General features: G+C 41.5%; 1 protein-coding gene across 1 annotated transcript; it reads right to left on the bottom strand.

Moving 5' to 3' along the window:
* Positions 1-211: 211 nt before the first annotated feature.
* tmcc1a (transmembrane and coiled-coil domain family 1a) lies at positions 212-25,334 on the bottom strand. Its single transcript, XM_062999158.1, has 5 exons — positions 25,285-25,334; positions 19,014-19,262; positions 9,079-9,737; positions 2,002-2,137; positions 212-629 (listed from the first exon to the last, which is right to left on the bottom strand). Exons 1-5 carry the CDS (start codon positions 25,321-25,323, stop codon positions 315-317), a joined length of 1,398 nt encoding a protein of 465 aa, XP_062855228.1. The 5' UTR covers positions 25,324-25,334; the 3' UTR covers positions 212-314.
* Between the last annotated feature and the right edge of the window lie 224 nt (positions 25,335-25,558).

Here is a 25,558-nt window from a genome sequence, read left to right as displayed (position 1 = left end):
AAATCTACCAAAGGCATTAAGGGGGAAACGTTTGTCCTAAAGAATTCCCATTACTTCTGTAGGAAACAGGACTTAATGCTACATGGTACTGATTAAAATCGATAAAAACATGTTACACATCAGAGGAATATCGATATTAATAAACGTCCTAATAAAAGAGGTGCCACAGGACTATTACGTCTCACTTCCAAAATGTAAACGTGTACACCAGTTTCATAAAAACTTCACAGTTTAATACGCCTCTCAACTAGAAGGTTGGCAAAGCACCGTGCTATTGTAATGCTATTGGCTGTTGAGGTTCGAGGACGACGTGGTCATCTGGGCATGTGCAAAATGCGATGAGTGTGTCCTGAGAGTGCGTCCCAGTTTCTCCACAAGAAGGTGAAGAGCAGGAGGAAGAAGAGGGTGGAGAAGGAGCGGCTGCGCGTCTTCATCAGCGGAGCCACGCAGTTGGACACGGTGGAGACGAACACCAGCAGGACGGCCATGAGCGTGAGGAGGACGTTGATGAGTTTGCCGATTAGGGTGCGGACGGTGGCGTTCTCCAGACCCTCCAGCTGCACCACCTGCTGCTGCTGCTGCTGGAGTTCCATCTTGGAGATGCGTGTCTGACAAGCCTCCAGCGCCTCCTACAGGGGGGAAAGGAGATCACATTTTTAAATACAAATGCAGAGCTTCAGACATTGACGACCAATTTTGTTCAGATAGTTACACGCCTTTTGTTGTCTTACAGTTAGTGATGGAAGAAAAGGTATTATACCTCTAATTCATACATCTACTTCAAACTTACACATGTAGCCTCATGTAGCTTATGCAACAGGCATAACATTATGACCACCTTCCTAATATTGTTTTGGTCCCCCTTTTGCTGCCAAAACAGCCCTGACCCGTCACGGCATGGACTCCACTACACCCCTGAAGGTGTGCTGTAGTATCTGGTACCAAGATATTTGCACCAGATCCTTTCACTCGAGTAAGCTGCGAGATGGGGCCTCCATGGATCGGACTTGTTAGTCCAGCACATCCCACAGATGCTCATTTGGATTAAGATCTGGGGAATTTGAAGGCCAACTAAACACCTGGAGGTCAGGGGTCAGCGTCTATGCAGCCCCATGCACAACAAACTGCAATACACTGTGTATTCTGACACCTTTCTATCAGAGCCAGCATTAACTTCTTTAGCAGTTTGAGCTACAGTAGCTGGTCTGTTGGATCGGACCATACTGGCCAGCCTTCGCTCCCCACGTGCATCAATAAGCCTTGGCCGCCCATGAACCTGTCGCCGGTTTACCACTGTTCCTTCTTTGGGCCGTTTTTGATAGATACTGACCACTGCAGACTGGGAACACCCCCACAAGAGCTGCAGTTTTGGAGATGCTCTGACCCAGTCGTCTAGCCATCACTATTTGGCCCTTGTCAAACTTTTTATCTGATTATCTAGTAATTGTAACAGACCTAAGCATTCACCAGACTTTAAGACGTGACATCACAGGTCCAATCTGTGCCACATAATAATAAGTAATAATAAGTCAGTAGGGTATCCATGGTGGTCTTTTTAAATGATTGACTGATAGCTTAAATCAAGGTTAGGGTTAATTATATAGAGACAAATCCCTCTAGAGGGTAGGTGTAGCTCATAAAATAGCTACATACAGGATAAAGACATAAGACAAAAGTACATACATTAAGAACTACTGGAAACATTATTGTCAAATTAATATATACATACATTAATAACTACAATCCATACTGGGTTAGACATAGAGCTTAGATGATTATCTAGTAATGGTGACAAACCTAAGCATGTCCAGTACCAATGTGTCAATCAATAGTCGAACAGTTTTAGTTGTACTCACTGTATTCGCTACCACTTTCCACTAGAGGGCGCAATCTACCTTTAATAACCAATTCTGGGAATTAAACAACACTGGGCAGGTTCATCCTGTACCGCACCTACTTTCCTTTTGTTCCCACACAGACACACAAACAAACACACAGTACCTGTATATCTCGAGCTCTCTCATAGGACTGATAAGCCATCTTCTCTTCCATGCTGGCCAGCTCCTGTTTCAGGTTCAGGATCTCGTTCTGATGGAGCTCTGTCAAGTCATTCAACTGTTCCTCCAGTCGTTCGTACCTACAACACACGTTTATATACATGAAACATTTACATCAAAATTGCACTGCACCAGAACAGTGTTTTTAATAAAAAGCCATAACATTAAAACCACCTCCTTGTTTCTACACTCACTGTCCATTTTATCAGCTCCACGTACCATATAGAAGCACTTTGTAGTTCTACAATTACTGACTGTAGTCCATCTGTTTCTCTGCAGGCTTTTTTTAGCCTGCTTTCACCCTGTTATTCAATGGTCAGGACCCCTACAGAACCACCACAGCAGGTATTATTTGGGTGGTGGCTCATTCTCAGCACTGCAGTGACAATGACATGGTGGTGGTGTGTTAGTGTGTGTTGTGCTGGTATAAGTGGATCAGACACAGTGTGTCCACTTACTGTCCACTCTGTTAGACACTCCTACCTAGTTGGTCCACCTTGTAGATGTAAAGTCAAAGACAATCGCTCATCTACTGCTGCTGTTTGAGTTGGTCATCGTCTAGACCTTCATCAGTGGTCACAGGATGCTGCCCATGGGGTGCTGTTGACTTGATATTTTTGGTTGGACTATTATCAGTCCAGCAGTGACAGTGAGGTGTTTAAAAACTCCAGCAGCACTGCTGTGTCTTATCCACTCATACCAGCACAACACACACTAACACACCACCACCATGTCAGTGTCACTGCAGTGTTGAGAATGATCTACCACCCAAATAATACCTACTCTGTAGTGGTCCTGTGGGGGTCCTGACCACTGAAGAACAGCATAAAAGGGGGCTAACAAAGCATGCAGAGAAACAGATGGACTACAGTCAGTAATTGTAGAACTACAAAGTGTTCCTATATGGTAAGTGGAGCTGATAAAATAGACAGTGAGTGTACAAACAAGGAGGTATTAGTATAGGAGTGGGGAAAGTTGTATCTGTGCATCCCTATTATTCCTGAAAAGTATTCTGGGTGAGTTTTGACTTCCAGTACACAAGGCGTCAGGTGAACAAGCAGACTAATGCACTACTCGACCACCGCTGATATCTCAGTTTAAATCTCAGTACGCAGTGCTGCTCTCTGTGTGATGCCATTTCTGGCAAGGTGAAAGGAAGTGGTTAGCAAATGCACATGTGTTAAAGAGGGTGTGAGTTTGGTATAGCTTTTTTTGGTCAGCACAGGGGTCTGCGGCACTGGAGGAGAGATACAACTGGGTAAATGGCTTTGACTAGATGGTGAGAAAAAGGAAAAAATGCAGAAATATTGACTTCCAAAATACTATACATTAGCGTATTGATTTCATTGCAAGATGTTTAAAAAGCAAGTATCTAACTCTTTTTAGTTTTGAGGGATTGATCACATTTTGGGCCAATATGAAGGAAAACAGCCACCACTTATCTCAGTACAAACAGCAGGTTCGGTGCATTCTGTACCAGCTTCCATCATTAAAAGATCTCTACTAATGTTCTCTCTATATTTAGCCAAAGGAAAACAGTGCCCCAGTACAGCTGGACATATTAGGAAGAAATTTTTGCGTACCACTATCATCCATTCTTCCTGTTTTTCATTCTCAACCCCCTCTGTCCGTCAAACCTCAAACCTCGCCAGTCCAAATACAGCAACAGGTATTTAATTGAGCTAACCGTGTATTCCACAGCAGAGACGTACACAAGTCACAAAATACAGAAATCGAGTCAAGTCACGAGTCTTTGGGCTAGAGTCAATATAATATACACAAAACATACATTGGAAATGTAGCGTAGAAATAAACAAATAATATGTACGTTCAGATAAAAAACAACAACAGCAACTGTATTTTGCCATTTTACTTAGTGCCTTTACTTTCCTAGTTACCAGTTAAAAGCTTAAACTTATACATTTTGTTTTCATTGCAAAACAAAAGCGGCCAATAAATTACGGCACAGCAGCCAAAATCCAAAACACAGCAAAAAAATCCATAACCACTGCTTACCTTAACTTCTGTTCTTCCAGATGCTATTACATTTATAACCGCGTGTCCCATTAGAAATGTAATCCGTTATTTTGTGAATGTGCTTCTATTTAAAAACCTCCAAACTCGTTAGAAAGCCAATCAAGCATTTCATTGACAATCATCTGTGTGACGCTGCAAACTAAATAAATGCAAATGACAGCATTTCTTAATAACATATTAAAATCAGAAGGTCTGATTGGTTCAGAGAGCGGTCTTTCAACCATTAGCGCCAATTCTATAGGAGCGTTTCATTCACACCAGCTGTTCCTCTGAAGTGCACTATGTAGGGCAGACCTGGGCATTGTACGGCCCGCGGGCCACATCCGGCCCGCGAGACATCCCCAACCGGCCCGCATGAGGTCCGTGGCAATTACAATTTAGATGTAAATAAATGTACATCAAACATGCATTACAACAGGATTGATTTTGACGCTGTGTCTTTAAATATCCGCAAGTTTCGATTTACGTGTGTGAGCGAGTGTATCAGCTTCACCGTAATGCGAACAGAACTGAGTGTGACTGACGGTGGAGTTTTTAACAAGACATGAAGTTCTGAAGTCAGATGTAACGCTGGTTAAGGATCAGAATTTAGGCTCTGTTACGGTACTACACAGAAATATAAGAACATGAACGATGCAGAGCATCACACCTGAAGCTTCTCTAACTAAACTGCAAAAGCAACAAGGACAGTTTTATAAAGTTTAACACATCCAGAACTGAAGCAGTCAGGACCAGCTTTGTGATTTTAAAAAGAATATCCAACAATAACAAAGGACAGAAAAACAAATGAGACTCATTAGACTCAAAACAAAATAGTGTAAAGTTTAAAAACCTGCACATTTTGTTCACATTTGTTTTTTTGCATTTGTTTGTTTAAATAGTAAAATAATGTTGATGTTTTTACTCTGCCTACTTCTAATTTTCTGATTGTAACATCTAAACATTAACAGCTTATTAGAATTGTACAATTTACTGCTTTTTATAATGAGTGGGCAGTTGTAGCCTAGTGGTTAGTGGACTAGTAATTAGAAGGTTGCTGGTTCAAGCCACACCACTGCCAGGTTGCTGCTGTTGGGCCCTTGAGCAAGGCCCTTAACCCTCAATTGCTCAGACTGTATAATGTAACTATATTGTAAATCAATTTAGATAAATGCTGAAAATGTAATGTAAATGTAAATAAAGAGATCAAATTAATATTGAGCAGAATTTAGTTCCCCTTATTGGTCCGGCCCTCCACAACAGTCCCAGTTTCTTATGTGGCCCCTTGGAAAATTTAATTGCCCACCCCTGATGTAGGGTATTCTACCATCTTAAGTGAGATTCAAATCCAAAGGAGAGAGTAGGGAGCGACGCTTCATCACTACCCCGGAAGCTGGCTGGAACTTTTACCCATTGCGTGCGTTGCGGAGCGTTATTAAAGAGCAGAAAGGACAAGATCAGAATGATGTCAGATCATATATATATATATAATTAATTGTCACACGTAACTAATGTTAACACATGCTGACATTTGTTGTCTACAAGTAATTTTTTGCGAGTCCGAGTCATTTGAAACGAGTCCGAGTCGAGTCCGAAGTCGCTGTGTGAGGACTCAAGTCCCCATCTCTGGTCCACAGCATATAACACACATCTATTTCATACAGGCATTGTACAGGCATTGTCCTACCACCATAAAGTAGAATAAGAAATATACACTATTTGGCCAAAAGCAGTTGGACACCCGACCATAAGCTTATTGGACATTCCATTCTTAAAACAAATGTTATTAAATAAGTGTGACCTCTATGTGATCTTTTTAGTTATAATAACAGCCATTCTTCTAAGAAGGCTTCTCACAAGACACTATGTCTGTGGGAATTTGTGTCCATTTAGTCCAAAGAGTTGATGCCACTGGAGGCCACTGGAGTTTCTTTAAACCAAGCTTGTCTTTATGTCTTTGTAGACATTGCTTTGTGCACAGGTGTACAGCCATGCCAGAACAGGACAATCCTTCCCTAAACTGTTGCTGCACAGTTGGAAGCATATCATTTCCTTTATATAATTGACGTCTTATATCTGTCAGCAATTGTTGTGGCTGAAGCACATTAATTCAGTAAGTAGAAGGGGTGTCCCAATACGTTTGCCTATATAGTGTATATATGGTGATGAGCATGAGAACAGCCCACTTGTCCCCTGGTCAAGTAGGAATGGAAAACTGGTCGTCCAGACACACATTTTGCTTGTGCCAAGTCATTGGGATAGTGATTCGTATGCCTATTTTTTGATTCCTCTCCTTTTATGGGACGCAAGCTAAATGGCAGGGGCGGCACGGTGGCACAGCGGGTAGCACTGTCATCTCACAGCGATTCCACGGCCATGGTCCTTTCTTTGTGGAGTAATTGCTCCAAGTGTGAGTGCGTGTATGTGTGTAAATGTGTGAGTTTGTGTGTGGTACACACATCCTGGAGGTCCCAATGAATTGAACCCACTAGAATTCTGACCAGGATAAGAGATGGTTAAAGCTAAACAACCCTCTACAGTATCTGCACCTGTACTGCTTTATGTTATTGATTGGTGTTTTTATTTGCCTTAAGCTAATCATTCAGCTTTTATTACCTAGTGGAATTTCAACACTGTTTAAGAGCACGACTATAATCACAATGAATAGGTAAACAGAAAGTCATAAAAGTACTGTGATGCATACTTGCTACGTAATCGCTTATTTTAAAACTGTGTCCAGATGACTTTATGACTTCTTTATCAACACAATATCTTCTGCGTCTCAGCCAAGAGCAAATACTTCTGCCATGTTTAGGCTTTTTGCAAAGGTCTGGTGTATATGTGTGCATACTGAAATTATCGGCCCATAAAGTGCCTGTACAATGGATTCAGAAAGTTTTAGACCCCTTGACTTTTTGTACACTTTACTGCATTGTGGATTTGACTTGTAATGGATATAATTGGATAATTTTTACTTATCGATCTACACTTGATCACCCATCATCCCCCATCGAATTACTTTCACTCACTCTCTTTCTTAACCGCTTATCCAATTAGGGTCGTCGGGGTTTGGAGTGCTGGAGCCTATCCCAGCTTTTCAATGGGCGCAAGCCACAGTAACACCCTGGACAGGGCTCCAGACCATCGCAAGGCAGACACACACACACATTCACCTATAGGGCAATTCAGTGTCTCCAATTAACCCGACTGACAGCATGTCTTTGGACTGTGGGAGGAAACCGGAGCACCCGAAGGAAACCCACACGGACATGAGGAGAACATGCAAACTCCGCACTGAAAGGACCCGGACTGCCCAACCTGTGGACGAACCCAGGACCTTCTTGCTGTGAGGCGACAGTGCTAACCACTGAGCTACAGAGTGTATACTTTAGGTCACTGGCCTGGCTGCTGAGAAGCCACTCTATACAGGAGGTCCTCGACTTACGTCGGAGATCCGTTCCTACGGACGCGACGTAGCGCGATTTTCGCCGTAAGTCAGAACCCACCTACATAAGCATCTACGTCACTCACATGGAGCACATACACAGTACAGTAATGAAGTGAAACAGTAAAAATATTCGTATTTGCCCTCTCCGCTCGCCAACTAGTTCCCGTGCGAACTTTGTTTTTACGTCTCAAACGGCGTACATCGGAATGACTGCATGACAAGACTTTCTTAATACATTTATAGGAGATGGCGACGTACCCACGAAACGCCGTATGTCGAGTCCGCCGTAACCCGAGGACTTGTTACCGTAGTGATGGTATTAGCCAGACGACGTGTAGTATCGTTTTTTATGGGACAATGTTGGCTGTGCTACCCAATTTTCGTCTCGCATCCACCCCCCATATCCGTATTTCAGTCGTTTACATGCTGTTATATGCCTTTTACTTTTTTTATGAAGTGTTGCAGAGATGGTTGTCTGTCCAGGAGGTCCTTCCATCTCTGTGTAGAACTTCTATATGCACCTGACCACAACCTGGACCGATTTTTATGTATCTAGCCGTATCCAATCACCCCATTGCGAGACTACAAAACCCGAATCCAGGAAATTTTTGGTTATTTAGAAATTCTGTCCCGACATATTATTTTATTTTTTTCCCCTTTTTCTCCCCCTTTAGCGCATCCAATTGTTCAATTTGCATCGTGCTTCCTCTCGGTCTATGCCGAACCCTGCCCTGACCGAAGAGATCGAAGCTAACTCATATCCCCTCCGAAACATGGGCAGCAGCCGGATGCATTTTTGCCACCCACACATTGATGAGTTTGGCGCCGCCTAGCGTTGCATGCGGAGAGACACACCCTAAGGGCACTCTTCCTCATCTCTGTGCAGGCACCTCTAATCAGCTGGCAGAGGTCGTAATCGCATTCTGACAGAGAGAGAGACCCACATCCGGTTCTTTGTCCCGCCCCCCCAACTTGAGCAACCGGCCAATCGTTGCTCATACCGCCACTCAGCCTCGAACCGGTGAAGCAGAGCTGGATTCGATACGAGGTACTCAGAATCCAGCCCTGGTTGCAGCGTGACGAATTTTTTAGGTCCAAAAAAGAAAACATGTCTGGGAAAAAGAGGACATATGGTCACCCTAGTTTACTTAACATACTCCAGTAAAGGTGTGGTCTGGCTGCTTTAAATTGCCCCTGGTTCAGACTGTATACCTGACCTCTGCCAAGTGTTATTGGGCAGCACTGGACCCACTGCAACCCCAATCACTACAAAATGATTTTTAAAATTAATGAATGAACTATAAAATATTCAATACATGCTTATTTAAAATTAATTATTATAAATTTGCTAATAATAATAATAGTAATAATAAAAATCTATATCTTTTTATGGCTATAAAAGCGACTCCTGTTGTCTGGTCAAGGTGTCAGCACCAGCACCGGTTAAATTTGATGTGGGGGTAGCTTGGTCCTTCATACATGATAAGGCTCTCTGGTTGCAACCAGATGATGTTACCGTAGTGCACATGGTAAAACACTGTGTGCTTGTGTGTTTACCTGAACCGCTCCTCCTGCAGCGCCTGTGTGGTGAGCATGTACTCCCTCTGATAGAGCCCCTTCAGTGCCTCCATAGTTTCATCCAGTCGCCCCTGCACCTCCCTAAGCTCCTGCACCTCGTGCATCAACATGTCCATGCTCATGTTTCCGCCCCGCTCCAGCGTGTTCCCCCTGGAGCTGGGTGGGCCGCCGAGCACACCGGTCATGCTGTTTGCACCGACCGAATCAGACGTTGCACTCGAGCAGTCCTCCTCGCTGCCGAACCGTGGACTACCCTGCAGGTTCCCGCTGGCGCTGGCACCGTTATGCTCCTCACCGTCCTTCAGCGAGCTGATGTTGTCAGCGCTGCCGAAACGGCTTCGCAAGAGCAGGGCGAACTCACGCGGCTTGGACGCCACGGCGCCGGCAGCCGAATGCGTGGCGTGCGAGAAGCTCGACAGGCCGCCCCGCACGCTGTCCACAACGCCCTCGCTGATGCCCGTGATGACCCGTGCGCCCACGCCGCGCAGGCCCTGCTGAACGTCACGCAAGACGCCCTTGGGCTGCCGGGTCAGGTCGCCGCCATGCTCGGTTTCGCGCAGGCGCCGGCGGTAGTGCTCTAGTTTGTGCTGGAGCTGTGCGATACTTGCTGCCGACTTCTGGTTCTTTTTCTCGAAAACCTGTTGGTACAAGAAACAGAGATATGAACAAGGAGGTCAGAATTTGTTTTATTGGCCAAACAAAAACACAAGGAATAACGTATAAGGAATCAGACTTGGGTGGCCGACACAGAAAGTAAAACTACTTAAATTGTCTACTTAAACTAGTGTAGGGAAATGTTTACTGTGGAAGCACTTCTGTAAGTCTCTCTGGATAAAAACGTCTGCTAAATGCAGAAAATGTAAATATAAATAAATATGGAGGGAGTAGCTTGGTCCTTCATACATGATAAGGCCCTTTGCTGGCAACCAGATGATGTTACCATAGTGCACATGGGAAAATGACCTATATTTCCAAGGAACCTTGATTTAACAGACCTCCATTTAACAGATTTCAGATTTAACGGACAAAATCTGGAAAACTGAATGTCCGGTCCGATCGTTTAAAATTCCCGCAAGAAGCATCCCAAGACCAGTAGTTCAGTAACTGTCCGCTAACCAGCATTCGTCTCAGGGCCGCTTAGGTGGCGCAGCTGTAAAAACACACGCTGGAACCAGAGCTGGGATCTCGAATACATCGTATCGAATCTCAGCTCTGCCTTGCCGGCTAAGGCTGAGCGGCCACATGAACAATGATTGGCCTGTTGTTTAGACTAAGCCGGATGGGGTCTCCCTCCCATGACTGGTGCAATTGTGACCTCTGCTGGCTGATTGATGGCGCCTGCACAGAGATGAGAAAAGAGGCTGTTTATTTATGTCTCTCCGTACACAATGCTGAGCTGCACTGCACTCGTCAAAGTGTAGGTGATAAGATGCATACGGCATGCTGCCCACGTGTCGGAGGGGGCGTGGGTTAGCTTCGTTCTCCTCAATCAGAGCAGGGATCGGCATTGGTGGAGAGGAAGCATAATGCAATCGGGCAATTGGACGCACTAAAAGGGAGAAAAAGGCTTTATTTTGTCGGAAGGCTCGCTTTGTTCTCGCCTTTTTCTCTGTGTTTTATGCTTAATTTTTGCAAGTTCTAGTGCTTAGTTATGCACAAGCACTGCCCCAGTAGCCACCAGCAGTGCTTCAGACTCCCCAGAGTCCCCACTACACTATCACAGCAAAAAAACATCTCCACCACCACACAAGGTAAATGAAATTTCTCCACAGTAGTACAGTACACCAATTGTAATATTTATTTACAGGTTTTACATTACATACTTACATACTTATTTACATTGTTTATTTTACTGTTGATAATATGTGCATGTTTATAACTTTTGTGGATGGATGGATGGATGGATGGATGGATGGCTGGATGGATGCACGTTTTGTGTGATTTGATTGAACACCCAGAGCTTAAAGTTTACAATTTAGTATCTGGGTACCACTTGCTTACTGGCACTTCTCACATGCTGCCGATACCGTTTTGCCCTCTTCATATACTTATATACTTCATATATAACTTCTGGGCAATTCAAACTGACTGTACAGTATATATAATCTGCACAGCGTGATACTCCCCTGTTCACCAATCCAAGACCAGTACTAGTAAATTAATGCTAGTTAACATAATTACTTAATTGATAAGTAACATTAATTCTGACTGTAATAGTTAATAATTTGCTATCACACATGCCATTGTGTGAATCTGTTCTTGGGTATGAACTGCTCATCTCTGGTCTTGCTACATATTTTTATTGGGTTTAAATTAGGACTTTGAGAGCTAGGCCACGTTAAAACTTTAAATAGGTTTATTTTTAGCCATTCAGACCAGCCATTCAATTGTTCCTTAGCTTTAGCATACAGACAGATGACCTTATATTCTCCCTACAATGTTTTCTGAGCGGGATTGTTTGTTTTATTTTAGATTTGTCTGCACTTGCATATCTTGCAAGTCATTTTTTACTTTTACAATGTGTTTTATTATAATTAGTCCAGAACTCTGCTGCTCGGACTATCACCAGAACACCTTCCATCAAACACATTACTCCGGTTCTCAAGCGGCTTTACTGGCTATCTGTCCAGTACCGCGTACATTTTACGATATTGTTATTTACATTTAAGGCTCTCCATGGCCTAGCACCAGCATATATCACTGACCTTATCCAAATCTACACGCCCTCCCGTGCACTCAGATCTTCTTCTGCTTTTCAGCTTTCCATTCCCTCTATACAGCTGTCCACTATGGGGGGCAGAGCTTTTAGCTACTCAGCCCCCTATCTTAGGAACTCTTTCCCGCTTGAAATTCGAACTATAGATTCCCTCTCCACCTTCAAATCCCACCTAAAGACTCACTAATTTAAACTAGCCTACAATTAATTCACTTGATTGTTCAATGTTAATTGTATATGTCTTGTATTGTCTGTGTATTGTTGTTTAATCTGCTCTGTAAGATGTAAGGTGCCCTTGAGTGCTTTGAAAGGCACCTATACATAAAATGCATTATTATTATATTTTATTATTACCTCAAGTTCCTTTGTGTTATATCAAAATTTCATCATTTGGTGTCATTTGAAAAAGGAGCAATTACTTTCTCTCAACACTGTACTTGGTTTTTTACTGCAATGCTCATCCTAGTGTTGTTTCAACTTTGATTGCATGGAAGATTCCAGATTTGCAATATGCATCATAATGCGGTAACTGAACAGAACGTACAGATTGTGACCAGTGAAGCAAGAATTACAACATACACTGCTGTAAAAAAAAGTCATTGCCTCCTTTCTAACTGCCACTGTCATTGTATTTTCATCACAGCAAATGAAAACAGATCAGCAGAACATATTAGAAGAGAACCAGGCTTTTTTTTGTCACTCCTGTAGATCTATATCAATCTTTTAAATTCACCCTATATCTCATCATCAAAAACAAGCAACATTTTAAATGTTCTAAAGGATCAAACTGCCATATTTATTAGGATTTTAATGTCATGTTTTACATTCATTACAAGACAGGTAGTTACTCATTACACAAGATTCATCAGTTCAAGTTTAATGTCAAACACAGTCATGGACAATTTTGTATCTCCAATTCACCTCACTTGCATGTCTTTGGACTGTGGGAGGAAACCGGAGCTCCAGGAGGAAACCCATGTAGACACGGGGGGAACATGCAAACTCCACACAGTAAGAACAGACTGCTCTTGCTGTGAGGCGACGGTGCTACCCACCGAGCCACCAAACTGCCAGAGTTAAGAAAAAATTTCTATTTCTAAGACTTTCTATATGACTCCAGTGAACCACAGTAAGAGCAATTACCTCTAAATTAAAACAAAACAAAACTTGGGACTGATGAATCTACTTAAAAATTAACCAAAAGGTTAAAGAGAACTCATCTGGGAAGTCACCAAAGATTCCAAACAGCTGCATACGTCTCTGGTCTCAGCTGAGCTCAGAGTCCACAATGCAAAAAAGATAAGACAAATATGAAACTTATGGAAGGATAGCAAAGAGAGAGTATGCCAAAATGGAATACATGTGAGGGCAGTTAGTTCATTAAATAAATAAAATGATGACAGATTAAGATATTAGAAAATATATGTTAGGTTTATCTATAAATACCTGGTTCTGTTGTTAAATATGACTGATTATTATTTACATGCAAGTCAACAGACAAATTGATCATCATTTATCAATTTATTCTGAGTATTCTTGTTTTTATAACATGTACGTCATTTTATTATTTAATCCTGTATTGTTTATTCCTTCCCAATAATCACATGGTCTGGATAATCGTGTCTACACTAAGGAAGAACAAGGCGGAACTAATAACAAAAGTAAGTGTTGATGGTAACTAGTTAGCATCAGGCTATTTATAATGTTACGTGTAAATGCCTCAGGGTTGCTGCCTAGTTTCACTTCTTGTGTTAACTGCTTATGTGCTTATTCACTGCTTTAAATTGTTGGTGCTTTTATGATGAGTACCTATGTGGGGTTTTCCACTTAAAACAACAATTTAAACGCTAGAAATACAAATAAAGAGCCTATTAAAAATATTGCTTACATTTATCTGAGGTGAAAAGGTCTAAATTATGATGTAAAAAGCTTTACTTACCATATAGAAGCACTTTGTAGTTCTACAATTACTGACTGTGGTCCAGCTATTTCTCTGCATGCTTTGTTAGCCCCCTTTCATGCTGTTCTTCAATGGTCAGGACCCCCACAGGACCACTACAGAATAGGTATTATTCGGGTGGTGCGAGTGGATCAGACACAGCAATGCTGATGGAGTTATTAAACACCTCACTGTTACTGCTGGACTGAGAATAGTCCACCAACCAAAAATATATCCAGCCAACAGTGTCCCGTGGGCAGTGTCCTGTGAGCACTGATGAAGGTCTAGAACAGGGGTCGGCAACCTTTAACACCCAAAGAGCCATTTGGACCTGGTTTCCACGGAAAAGAAAACACTGGGAGCCGCAAATACTTTTTGACATCTAAAATGAAGATAACACTGTATATATAGTTTTTTTACCTTTATGCTTTGTATAAACAACTATAGTGTGTTGCTTATGAAATTCATGAAGTGCTACAGAGAAAATTAAATTTTATTTATGTAATGAATACATTTTGAACTCTGGTCTCTTTCAAATGAATTAAAAAGCTGAACTTTAATTATCCATGTAGCAAACAAAATGCCGTGAGCCGTCATCCTTATATCGCCTTTGGGCTTTCGGAGCGTGTAGCGGAGCCTTGACCTGAATTAAAAAAATAAATTGGAAAAAAACACTATGCCACTAAACAATGAAAATAAATATTTGCAAAATATCTGCATAAATATCTCGATAAATGCACGGCGTTTTGGCGGGTATACCGGCTTCCGAGAGTGTGACGGTTATTTTGAGCGACGAAAAATAATAAAATATAATTTTATTTTAGTATTTAAGATCACAATAATCTTCCAATTTAGAACTACAATTTAAAAAAAGAACTAACACAAATACAATACACTTCAATTAAATACTTAAAATTTATTTTCCCAAGCCACGCGGAGCCGCAGTATAAGGATGAATGAGCCGCATGCGGCTCCGGAGCCGCGGGTTGCCGACCCTTGGTCTAGAAGATGACCAACTCAAACAGCAGCAATAGATGAGCGATCGTCTCTGACTTTACATCTACAAGGTGGACCAACTAGGTAGGAGTGTCTAATAGAGTGGACAGTGAGTGGACACGGTATTTAAAAACTCCAGCAGTGCTGCTGTGTCTGATCCACTCATACCAGCACAACACACACCAACACACCAGCACAATGTCAGTGTCACTGCAGTGCTGAGAATGATCCACCACCTAAGTAATACCTGCTCTGTGGTGGTCCTGGCCATTAAAGAACAGCATGAATAGGGGCTAACAAAGCATGCAGAGAAACAGATGGACTACAGTCAGTAATTGTAGAACTACAAAGTGCTTCTACATGGTAAGTGGAGCTGATGAAAATGGACAGTGTAGAAACAAGTGTAATGTTATGGCTGATCGGTGTATTACGATGGGAACTACAGTAATCCAGAGCCTGTATCACAGTAAGTGGGAATCAGTTTTGGTTCATAATGTCCCAAAATCTACTGCTAAAGAAAGGAGAGTGTCTGGTGGAGCTGTCATTTTGTGCATGGGAATAATTTTTAAGTCCACTACCTGCACACTGATATAAATATAGGTGACAGATGTCTGAAACAACTAGTAAAATACTTCTATTTACTTCTAGATGTTCGGGTGGTGCAGCTACACTAGGGTTCAATAATCAGCAGTGCATTCGTAAATTGGTTGTCTACACCAGGGGTTTTCAACGTGACATTACGAGATTTTTTTTACTTCTAAAGCAGTTCATTTTTCACTCACAGGAGGCATATTTCATTAGTGTCACTGAACACACACACACACACACACGTCCAAAGTTATCCAGCTCAAGCCGCTCAGGTGGCGCAGCGGTAAAAACACACGCTGCAACCGGAGCTGGATCTCGAGTACGTCTTATCGAATCCAGCTCTGCCTCACCGGCCGAGGATGAGCGGCTATATGAACAACGATTGGCCTGTTGTTCAAATGGGCGGGACTAAGGTCTGAAGTGGGTCTCTCTCTGTCAGAATGGTGCGGTTACGACCTCTGCTGGCTGATTAGAGGCGCCTGCACGGAGATGAGGAAGGAGTGCTCTTAGGGTGTGTCTCTCCGCACCCAACGCTAGGTAGCGCAACACTCGTCAACGTGTGAGTGGCAAGATGCATACGGCTTGCTGCTCACGTGTCGGAGGGGATGTGGGTTAGCTTCGATCTCCTCGGTCAGGGAAGGGATCGGCAGAGGCAGAGAGGATGCGTGATGCAAATTGGGCAATAGGACGCGCAAAAGGGGGAGAAAAAAGGGGAGAAAATGCATTGAAAAAAAAAAAAAAAAAGTTATCCAGCTCAGTCTGAAAAAAGGACAGTTGCCTAGCAAAACTAAAAATATGGCTAACAGTGAAGATAAATCGGTGACAAAACAATGACTGCATTGTTTTAGCCAAGGACTCTACTAGCAAGGCCATCCACTCTGATAGCACCAATGCCGATAAGCAATCTATATCAATAGTTTTTGCTGTCAGTTAAAGCAGAGCATCCTGAACTAGAGGACTTAACAAGTGATGTTCTTTTGCCTCTACTTGAGTCTGTGAAGTAACGTTTTCTGCTCTCATTGACATCAAAAGCAAGTACCGCTTATGATTTATGACTAGCTGTAACTGATGTTGAACACCGCATCGTATGTATGATGTGCACAACGTTAATTATATTATTTTATAGCTTTCGCAATGATTTTTGGACGAGGGTTGATGGGGGGGGGGGGGGGGGGGGGTGCAAGTTAAAGGTCGGTGCACTCTCAGTGCTGGTCCCAAGCCTAGATAAAAGATATAAATATAAGATAAAATCAGGTATGCGAACCAAAACCTGGTTATGTTCTTGCCTTGAAATGTCATTGATGAACATTGTCACGTTTTGCACGGCAAAGTATAAACAGGGTATTACTCATGACCCATTCACACATAGAGGAAATGATGCTGCAAATATATCACATCAGCTGTTTGTTCTAAGTGTCATGCACACACAGTTGATGATGATGATGATGAAAATGCAGCTTAATGTAATTGTTGGGCAAACTTGTAGGTGGCTATCAAAATATTAAACACATCAATTACATTTATGATTTAAATGCACAGCTGTTTTCCAGTTCATAATTTAAAAGCATAATGGGTTTTCTTATTTATGTTATAAATAGTTTATATTATAAATAGTTATTTTCCAATTTATTATTTAAATAATATTTTCCCCATTGATTTTTTTTTATCTAAATACATAATTGTTTTCCATTTTATAATACAAAACTATAATAGTTGAGTAATTTCAGTGTTTTTGATTTTGTTTAGTTTTTTAATTAATTAGTTTAATAATTTTAGTGTTTAATTAATTTCATTATTTTTTTAAATGAGAAAGTTTCCCTATTTAAGATTTAAACGTGTGTCAGTTTTCTTTATTATTTAAATGCAGATTTATTTAATTATTTATGACTTAAAGGCACTATAATGTTTCCTATTCACTTTGGCACATGCAACAGAGAGGGGTTGCACTTGACGACAAGGGTACAGAATCTGGCATAACACCAGTCTTATGGACAGTTTCCATAGCACCAGCTTTTAAACCACTAGAATTGATTAAACATTGACTTGTCAGTTATTGTTTAACACATTGGGTCTGTCTGAAAACCTAGTGAGTTGCCTCGCTGCCTACCTAGGCAGCTGCCTACATAGAGAGGATTCTAATAAGACATTGGGTGTGTTCGAAAACCTAGTGAGCTTTCTACAGACAGCATTTTGTCATCCTACGTGCTCCCGAGAAGAAGGCTGTTCGAATTCTTAGATGCCTTAAAACGCTGTCTAGTAAGATACCTTATATTTAAACGTACTTTGCTAAATATGTTAAAAATACAATAAAAATATAGTGCGGAGGAACGAGTTATTTTCAAACGTAAATAAATTATGATTGATTTTTAATTTGTATAAATGTGCACAAGTGTTTTATTTGCAAATTAGGGCTTGTCAGCAAATTTAACCGTTTTCGGTACACAGAGGGAGACGTTAGTTGTCATGCTAGCGCGTTGTGCCACCTCATCCCGTTGGTTTGAATGGCATGATGCTAAATGTGTTAGCTTAGTAAGCGAAAATTGATGAAAATTGATCTCTGTCTAACTAGTGCGTTCGAATAACCTGCCTTATAAGTCGATGACTTATTAGAATCCTCCCTACTGAGGCAGCTGCCTATGTAGGCAGTAAGACAGATAGGCAGCTCACTAGGTTTTCGAACACACCCATTGAACTCTCAAGGCAGATTATTTAGATGCACTACTTAGATAGCGATTATGGTGATTACGTCACTGCAATTTTTGCTTACTTAACTAACACGGTTAGCCTCGGGCCATTCAAACCAATGGGCTGAAGTGGCACAACCTGCTAGCACGCCAGCTAACATCTCCCAGCCAAAACAGTTAAATTGTCACTGACAAGCCTGAATTTGCATATAAATTTCACATGTACACTTTTATAAAAATAAAAATAAACAATGAGAATGTATTTATGCATTTTCGCCCGATTTAGCATAGTCAATTTGTCTTCCGCTGCTTGGGATCCTGATTGCGTTTGAGAAGGGTATATTTGCTTGCCCACGCCCCTTCTGACACATTCACCCCTTCTTTTACACCTGTACTTTGGTGGATTTGCACATGAGGAGTCTGCTAACCAGGGTCCTTGCACAGCGTTTGAAGGCCCGGTCATTTTCCCACCCAGCAGACATGGTGGCCAATTTATGTCTGCTGCAGGCACTGCCAACAGTGCCCACTAGATAGCGCCCAGCCGACCAGTAGCAGAGCCGAGATTCGAACCGGGGTGTTCAGAATCTCGATGTTGGTGTGCTAGCGGAATATCCCAGTGCGCCACATGGGCCATGTTTGTAATTTTTTGTGAGAAAAGTCATGCCACACTGAATGCTGGGATTGCCTTCACCGCTAAGGAAGCATTGGATGCTCACTCATTATTCAGTAAGATCATCACTCAGAATTAAGGCACCTCAGTAGGCAGCATTTTAAGGTATCTAAGAATTTAGACAGGCTTCTTCTCTGGAGCATGTGTAGAATGACGTAAAATGCTGATATGTAGAGCGCTCACTAGGTTTTTAGACAGACCCATGGTGAACGTGCTGTAAACCTAATGACAAGTCTGCTTCTTCTTAAATAATTCCACCAGTACCAGTGAACACAGTGAGAAAGGGACAGCTGGAAGTGCACAGCAGCATGGAAGTGATACCTGTTTTATCCTGCTGCCCTGCTGCTTGTCGTTTGTGTTATTGGCGAGCTTGAGGTACTCGGCGACGTTCTCATCGCGCGCCGCCTGCTCGATGCGCAGCTGCTCCGTTAGCTTCAGGATCTTCTGCTTGAGCTGCTCTATGGCCTGTCGTGTGCGCTGAGGATCGAGGGCCGTGTCCTCCGAGCCCGGGGGCGAACCGTCCACGCTGCACAGGGCTGCCTGAGACAAACTTCCCTCCAGCCTCTCGATCTAAAACGGACACACAGAGAACTAGAGGTTTCAGAACTGTGGAATAAAGTTGAACGATTACAAAATTAAGCTGACAAAGAAGAAAACAACACCAAGGATGATCTCAGTTCTAAAAAAGATTCCTCACGCTTTTGCTGACACAATGAAGCAATCATCCGCTTCTGCAAGCTTGAGGTCAGAGACTTCCCGGAGTGGAAGTGGCACACACGGCACGACTGTAACCCCAAATGACCTCAGACAATACAATATCTTCAACTGGACAGTAAGGAGTGGGGGACTCTTAGTACCCATTACATAGTACATTGACCAATAGTCTCTTAGTACCATTACATAGTACATTGGCCAGTGGCCTCTTGCTACACCTTACATAATACATTGACCAGTGGTGTTTTGGTATCCATTACACTGTACATTCACCAGTGGCCTTTAAGTACCCATTACATAGTACACTGACCAGTGGCCTTTAAGTACCCATTACATAGTACATTGACCAGTGGCCTTAAAGTACCCATTACACTGTACATTCACCAGTGGCCTCTTGTTACCCATTACATAGTACATTGACCAATAGTCTCTTAGTACCCATTACATAGTACATTGACCAATACTCTCTTAGTACCCATTACATAGCAGGGCTCTAGAGTGCGACCAATTTGGTCGCACATGCGACCTAATTTCTCAATGGTGCGACTAAAAAAAATCTCAGGTCGCACCGGTGCGACCAGGCGTCCGAGGGAAAAAAAAAAACAACAGACACACATTAGGCCAATATCATGGTCTAAACCAATCAGAGCTAGTGAAGGGCGGGACAATATTGTAGCGGTGATATGTGAGCGACATTCAGCTCAGCCAATCAGAATGCAGCACCAGGTTTATACACGTGCGTTCAGACGTTCTGCCGTAAGTTTAGTTTTGTATATGAGACTCGCCGGATGTTCCAGAATGGAAGTTCGGGTTCTGGAGCTCGGCGGTGTAAAGTGTTGTAACGCTCACTTAAGTCCTGACTAAACAGTTAAAGTGAGTCTACCCTGTCGTGTGCCTTTATTCCCACACCTCCACCACCGCACAGCAAAAGACCCGCAGCATCCCCACCGGACAGCGGCTAGGTGAGCCGACCCTCTACAGTAGCAAGGGGCTAATGCTAGCGGTAAAGTGCCGCGATAGTGAAAGTAAAAACACGACAATATTTTCGTTAAGTAAAATATAAAAATAACTAAAAGACCAAAATATATTACAATACATGTAGTCAAAATACGCAGTGAGTGCACCGCAAGCGATTTTGGGAATCTGCAAAAGATTCAGTAAAGCCGATAATATAATGCACTGCATTTAAGATTACACTCTAACACACACACAAACATATACATATAATTTTAAATATACACACACATATAAATAGATATACACACATACATACACATTTACTCTATTATTTTTATAATTTTTATAAGTGTGCTATAATTAGTCTGTAATACTATAATTAACTGTAAAGAAGACAGTGGCCGGCAATAGTATATTTGTGACTGGTTCTAATACATTTTGAATTGAAAGGCTGAAAAAGCCCAATGCATCTATAAAACACATTACATGCCACGATAAATGCACTGCCCAAGTGTCCCCTCTCCCCACTGCCCTTCATTGTCAGGCAGCAGCAAACAGATCATCAGACGAGGCCATGTTGACCAGATTGTTAGTTATTTCCAAGTCAATATTGCCTGTATGGACAGTGATTTAAAAAAAAAAAAAAAAAAGTGAACCTGTAAAACTGCGGTGTTAAATGCGATGCGGTCGAAAATTTGGGTGCACCTAACTTTTGTGCTGGTGCACCTAAGAAAAAAAGTTAGGTGCACCAGTGCAACCAGTGCAAAACGTTAGTCTAGAGCCCTGCATAGTACATTGGCCAGTGGCCTCTTGCTACGCCTTACATAGTACATTGACCAGTGGTGTTTTGGTATCCATTACACTGTACATTCACCAGTGGCCTCTTGTTACCCATTACATAGTGCATTGACCAGCAGTCTCTTGGTATCCATTATATAGTACATTGACCAGTGGTGTCTTGGTATCTATTACATAGTACACTGACCAATGGCAACTATGCAATGTACTATATATTATGTAATGTACTATGTTACGGTAGCCATTACATAATACATTGACCAGTGGCATCTTGGTAGCCATTACATAGTACATTGATCAGTGACCTCTTGGTACTAATTACATAGTACATTGACCAATATCATTTTAGTACCCATTACACAGTTCATTAACAAGTGGCCTCTTGGTACCCATTACATACTACATTGACCAGTGGAGTCTTGGTACCCATTACAAATTACATTAATTAGTGGCATTTCAGTACCCATTACATAGTACTTTGACCAGTCGGTTATTGGTATTCATTACATATTACATTCACCAGTGGCCTCTTGGTACCCATTACATAGTACATTGACCAATGACCTTTTAGTACCCATTACACAGTACATTGACCAATGACCTTTTAGTACCCATTACACAGTACATTGACCAGTGGCCTTTCAGTACCTATTACACAGTACATTGAACAGTTGCCTCTTGATACCCATTACATAGTACATTGACTAGTGGCGTCTTAATACTTATTACATAGTTCATTGACCAATGGCCTCTTAGTACTTATTACATAGTACATTGACCCATTTAATGACCTTTTAGTACCCATTACACAGTACATTGACAAGTGAACTCTTGGTATCCATTACATAATACATTGACCAGTGGCATCTTAGTACCCATTGCATAGTACATTGACCAGTGGCGTCTTGTTGCCCATTATATAGTACATTGACCGGTGGAGTCTTGGTACCCATTACATAGTACATTGACCAGTGGCGTCTTGGTGCCCATTATATAGTACATTTACCATTGGCCTTTTAGTACCCATTACATAGCACATTGACCGGTGGAGTCTTGGTACCCATTACATAGTACATTGATCAGTGGCCTTTCAGTACCCATTACATATTACTTTGACCAGTGGCGTCTTGGTATCCATTACACAGTACATTGACCAGTGGCCTCTTAGTACCCATTACATAGTACATTAAACAGTGGCCTCTTGCCAAGTCCCTTAACTCTATTGCTTGCATTGTTTTCAGTCACATTTGTAAGTCACTTTGAATAAAACTGGATTAGCCAGGTGTCAAATGTAAACATAGTATAATAGTAGGTCTGTGTGTAGGAATTTAACTGAGTAAAGCATAATATGCATAGGGCGATTGTACTGGACTAGTAATCTGAAGGTCGCTGATTCAAGTCCCATTACTACCACTACCAGGTTGCCACTGCTGGGCTCTTGACCAGGGCCCTTAACTTTCAATTGCTTAGAGTGTATACTGTCACAGTTGTAAATCACTATGTAATTGGGGTTACTGGCAGTGAAGTTTGATTGTTGTAGACCAATTAAATGTCACCCCACACCAAGCCACCCCCCAAACATATTTTACTTACTAACTATAGTGTTATAATCCGTCAGTGTTTCCATCAGTTATTGATGGCAGGAATGTTTTAGAACAGTAGAAAACCCCAATACCCCCCATAACATTATACCAATGACTGTAATAGGCAATTCTACATGAATATATTCATTCATTTACAATAACTGCTTTATCCTGGTCAGGGCTGCAGTGGGGGTGCAAGGCAGCAATACAATCTAGACAATTCATCAGTCCAGCATGGGGCTTTAGACACACCCAGTCAGTTTGGAGTAACAAATCCAGGGTCTGTGTGGTTCAGTGGGTAGCACTGTCACCTCACAGGAAGACGGTCCTGAGTTCAACTCCCAGGTGTACCGGTCTGTCTGGGACCTTTCTATGTGGAGTTTGCATGTTCTCCTTGTGTGTGCAAAGACGTGCAAAGTCCAAAGACATGCAGTCAGACTGACTACCTGTACAGGGTAGGGATGTAAGGATGCACCACAAGACAGTTGGTGCACATGTGCCACGATTCGAATCGGTTATTCATTTAAGATGAATCAATATTCACTTTAAACAGCAGAGGGCACTGGCGATATTCACCTCCTTTTTGGATATGCACACCCGCCTACCTGCCACGCCTGTTTTTGACATTTCGAGATATCGACGCCTTTCCAACTCTAAATCGAACAGCCCGTTGATGACACTCCCGACTTAGATACAGCATTTGGATACGCGCAAACCACCCGCCCGCTCGCTGCACCGCAATCACACTCGCATTTTCTTCAGGAAATGCAACTCTCTAGTTTGTATTATTTATGTATTATGTATTTATTTATATAATGTTGGATTTGTTTTTAAATTTCAGTTCAGCTTTTTTTTTACACAATAAGCATTATTTGGCATAGTTTGTACCTACCTCAGAAATAAAAGCGCATTTATTATTTAGATAAATAAAAGATAAGCACAAATACTAAATACTAAATATTTTATTTTATTTTTAAAGTGAAATAATAAAAGGAAAAGGTCATAATTTGTCTTCAATTTCATTTTGCTTAAAAAAATCGGGAAAAAATCGTATCGTAAATCCAGTATCGTGAATCGTATCGCATCGTGGGTAGAGTGTATCGTTACATCCCTAGTACAGGGTGTTTCCTACTAAGGTGTACCCACCGCGACCTTGAATGGAATAAAGCGGTGCTAAAACATACAATGAATGAATTAATGAATAATGGGTATTAATAATGGCTATGTATTAATGGGTCGCCTTTACTGACATACTAAAATTCTTCCGAGAAATCAGCAGAGGTGGAAAGAGTACTAAATTATTGTACTCAAGTAAAAGTACTATTACTTTAATGAATTTTTACTTAAGTACGAGTAAAGTTACTAGTCTAAAAATCTACTAGTCTAAAAATCTCACAATAGTTGTTTTTTATTCAAATATAATAGAAAAAACATGTTGATACAACATTTAAAATTTAGTGATGTGTAGTGTGTCATTTTAGTACAGACCATCCCATAAAACTAAATGCAATGCAACCACAGTATGTCTCTTGCCTGTAGTTTTTTCTCTATCACGTATTACTGAGCGGAATGTAATGAAATGAAATGTAAGCCCACTTTGGCTACAAGTTATACAACAGATGATTTATTGCAATTATTTTAAACTATTTTTGCTATTAAAATATACTTGTTGTCAATTTGTATACTTTTGACAACAATCTTTTTTTCTCATTTTAATGTTGTTTGAATTAGATGATTGTTCATCATCGATATTAATATCGGGGCTGTATTATAGTTACAGTAGCGCCTCTCGCTGCCTGAACAAAAGAACGAAGAGCCATTTTTTGAACGGCTCTTTAAAAGGAACCGAGCCAAAAGATCCGACTCCCCATCGCAGAATTTGCTGCAGCAGTTTCCCAGACGCGATTTTTTTTGCGTTTATTTTATTATTTATTATTTTATTAGTTATTATTTATTTATTGTTATTTAAAATGTAGCAAATTACAATTCCTAATACAAAACATACTTAAGTAAAAGTAAAATGACTAGTTGTAAAATTTACTTTAAAAAGTACAAGTACACAAAAAATTACAGTAACGCGAGTAAATGTCATTCGTTACTTTCCACCTCTGGAAATTAGACATGTTCGCAAGTTTCTTCGATTCTCCAAAAAAAAGTGCGAAAGGTGGATTGGTCGCTCTTAATCTTAACTGTCCTTAAGTGTACGTTTGTCTTGTGTTTATGTTCTATGAGTAGTGCGTCTGAGGAAGGACAAGCCCTTGTTAAATATGCTCATGAGGCAACACAGTTACCGGTTGGGACCTGCATATTTGCAGCACAGGTGTATAGAGGAGATGAGTAATATAGATGACTGTAAACACACAACATCCTGCTACTTTAACGAACAAGTGAGCTTCGGTTTCTACACGTATAAAGCTCGACTCCATATGCAGGGGAATATATGATATACAGTACAAGTTATAACCGAGCCCGGTAATAACCGCGGTACCAAAACATGTCTGTCAGAATTGACGTTAAAAAATTAAAGCCGCTATTCTTACCTCACAATTCTTTGAACGGAGAACCTGCTCCCAATGCATTCTGCTCTTTCTATTCCTATCTGCTACGTCCAATTCATTCAGACTTCAATCGGTTAATGTATCGAAGAAAGTCCCGACTGCTAGATACTGACGCTGGAGCTTAAAACTCGCTCTACTTGTTTTCAAACTTCAGTGCCACCTGAAACGGCTCAGGCCCCGCCCACCGCTGGAGCATGACATCATCGCCCGCTCGCGCAACTTCGCCCGCAGCTCTTCCAGCACGAGCGCTGCTGTC

The sequence above is a fragment of the Trichomycterus rosablanca genome, chromosome 7 (genome assembly GCF_030014385.1).
Source record: "Trichomycterus rosablanca isolate fTriRos1 chromosome 7, fTriRos1.hap1, whole genome shotgun sequence".
In the NCBI taxonomy this organism is placed as follows: Eukaryota; Metazoa; Chordata; class Actinopteri; order Siluriformes; family Trichomycteridae; genus Trichomycterus; species Trichomycterus rosablanca.
Note: the sequence above shows the minus strand (reverse complement) of the source record. Positions and strands in the feature narration are given on the sequence as shown.

Bases quoted from the DNA above. Each gene is read 5' to 3' on its own strand.
- tmcc1a (XM_062999158.1), bottom strand. From the start codon at position 25,323: ATGCATTGGGAGCAGGTTCTCCGTTCAAAGAATTGTGAG. The intron at 9,738-19,013 runs GTATCACTTCCA...TTGTACCAACAG, and splicing joins AGGGCAGCAGGATAAAACAG to GTTTTCGAGAAAAAGAACCA. The intron at 630-2,001 runs GTACTGTGTGTT...TCCCCCCTGTAG, and splicing joins AGAGAGCTCGAGATATACAG to GAGGCGCTGGAGGCTTGTCA.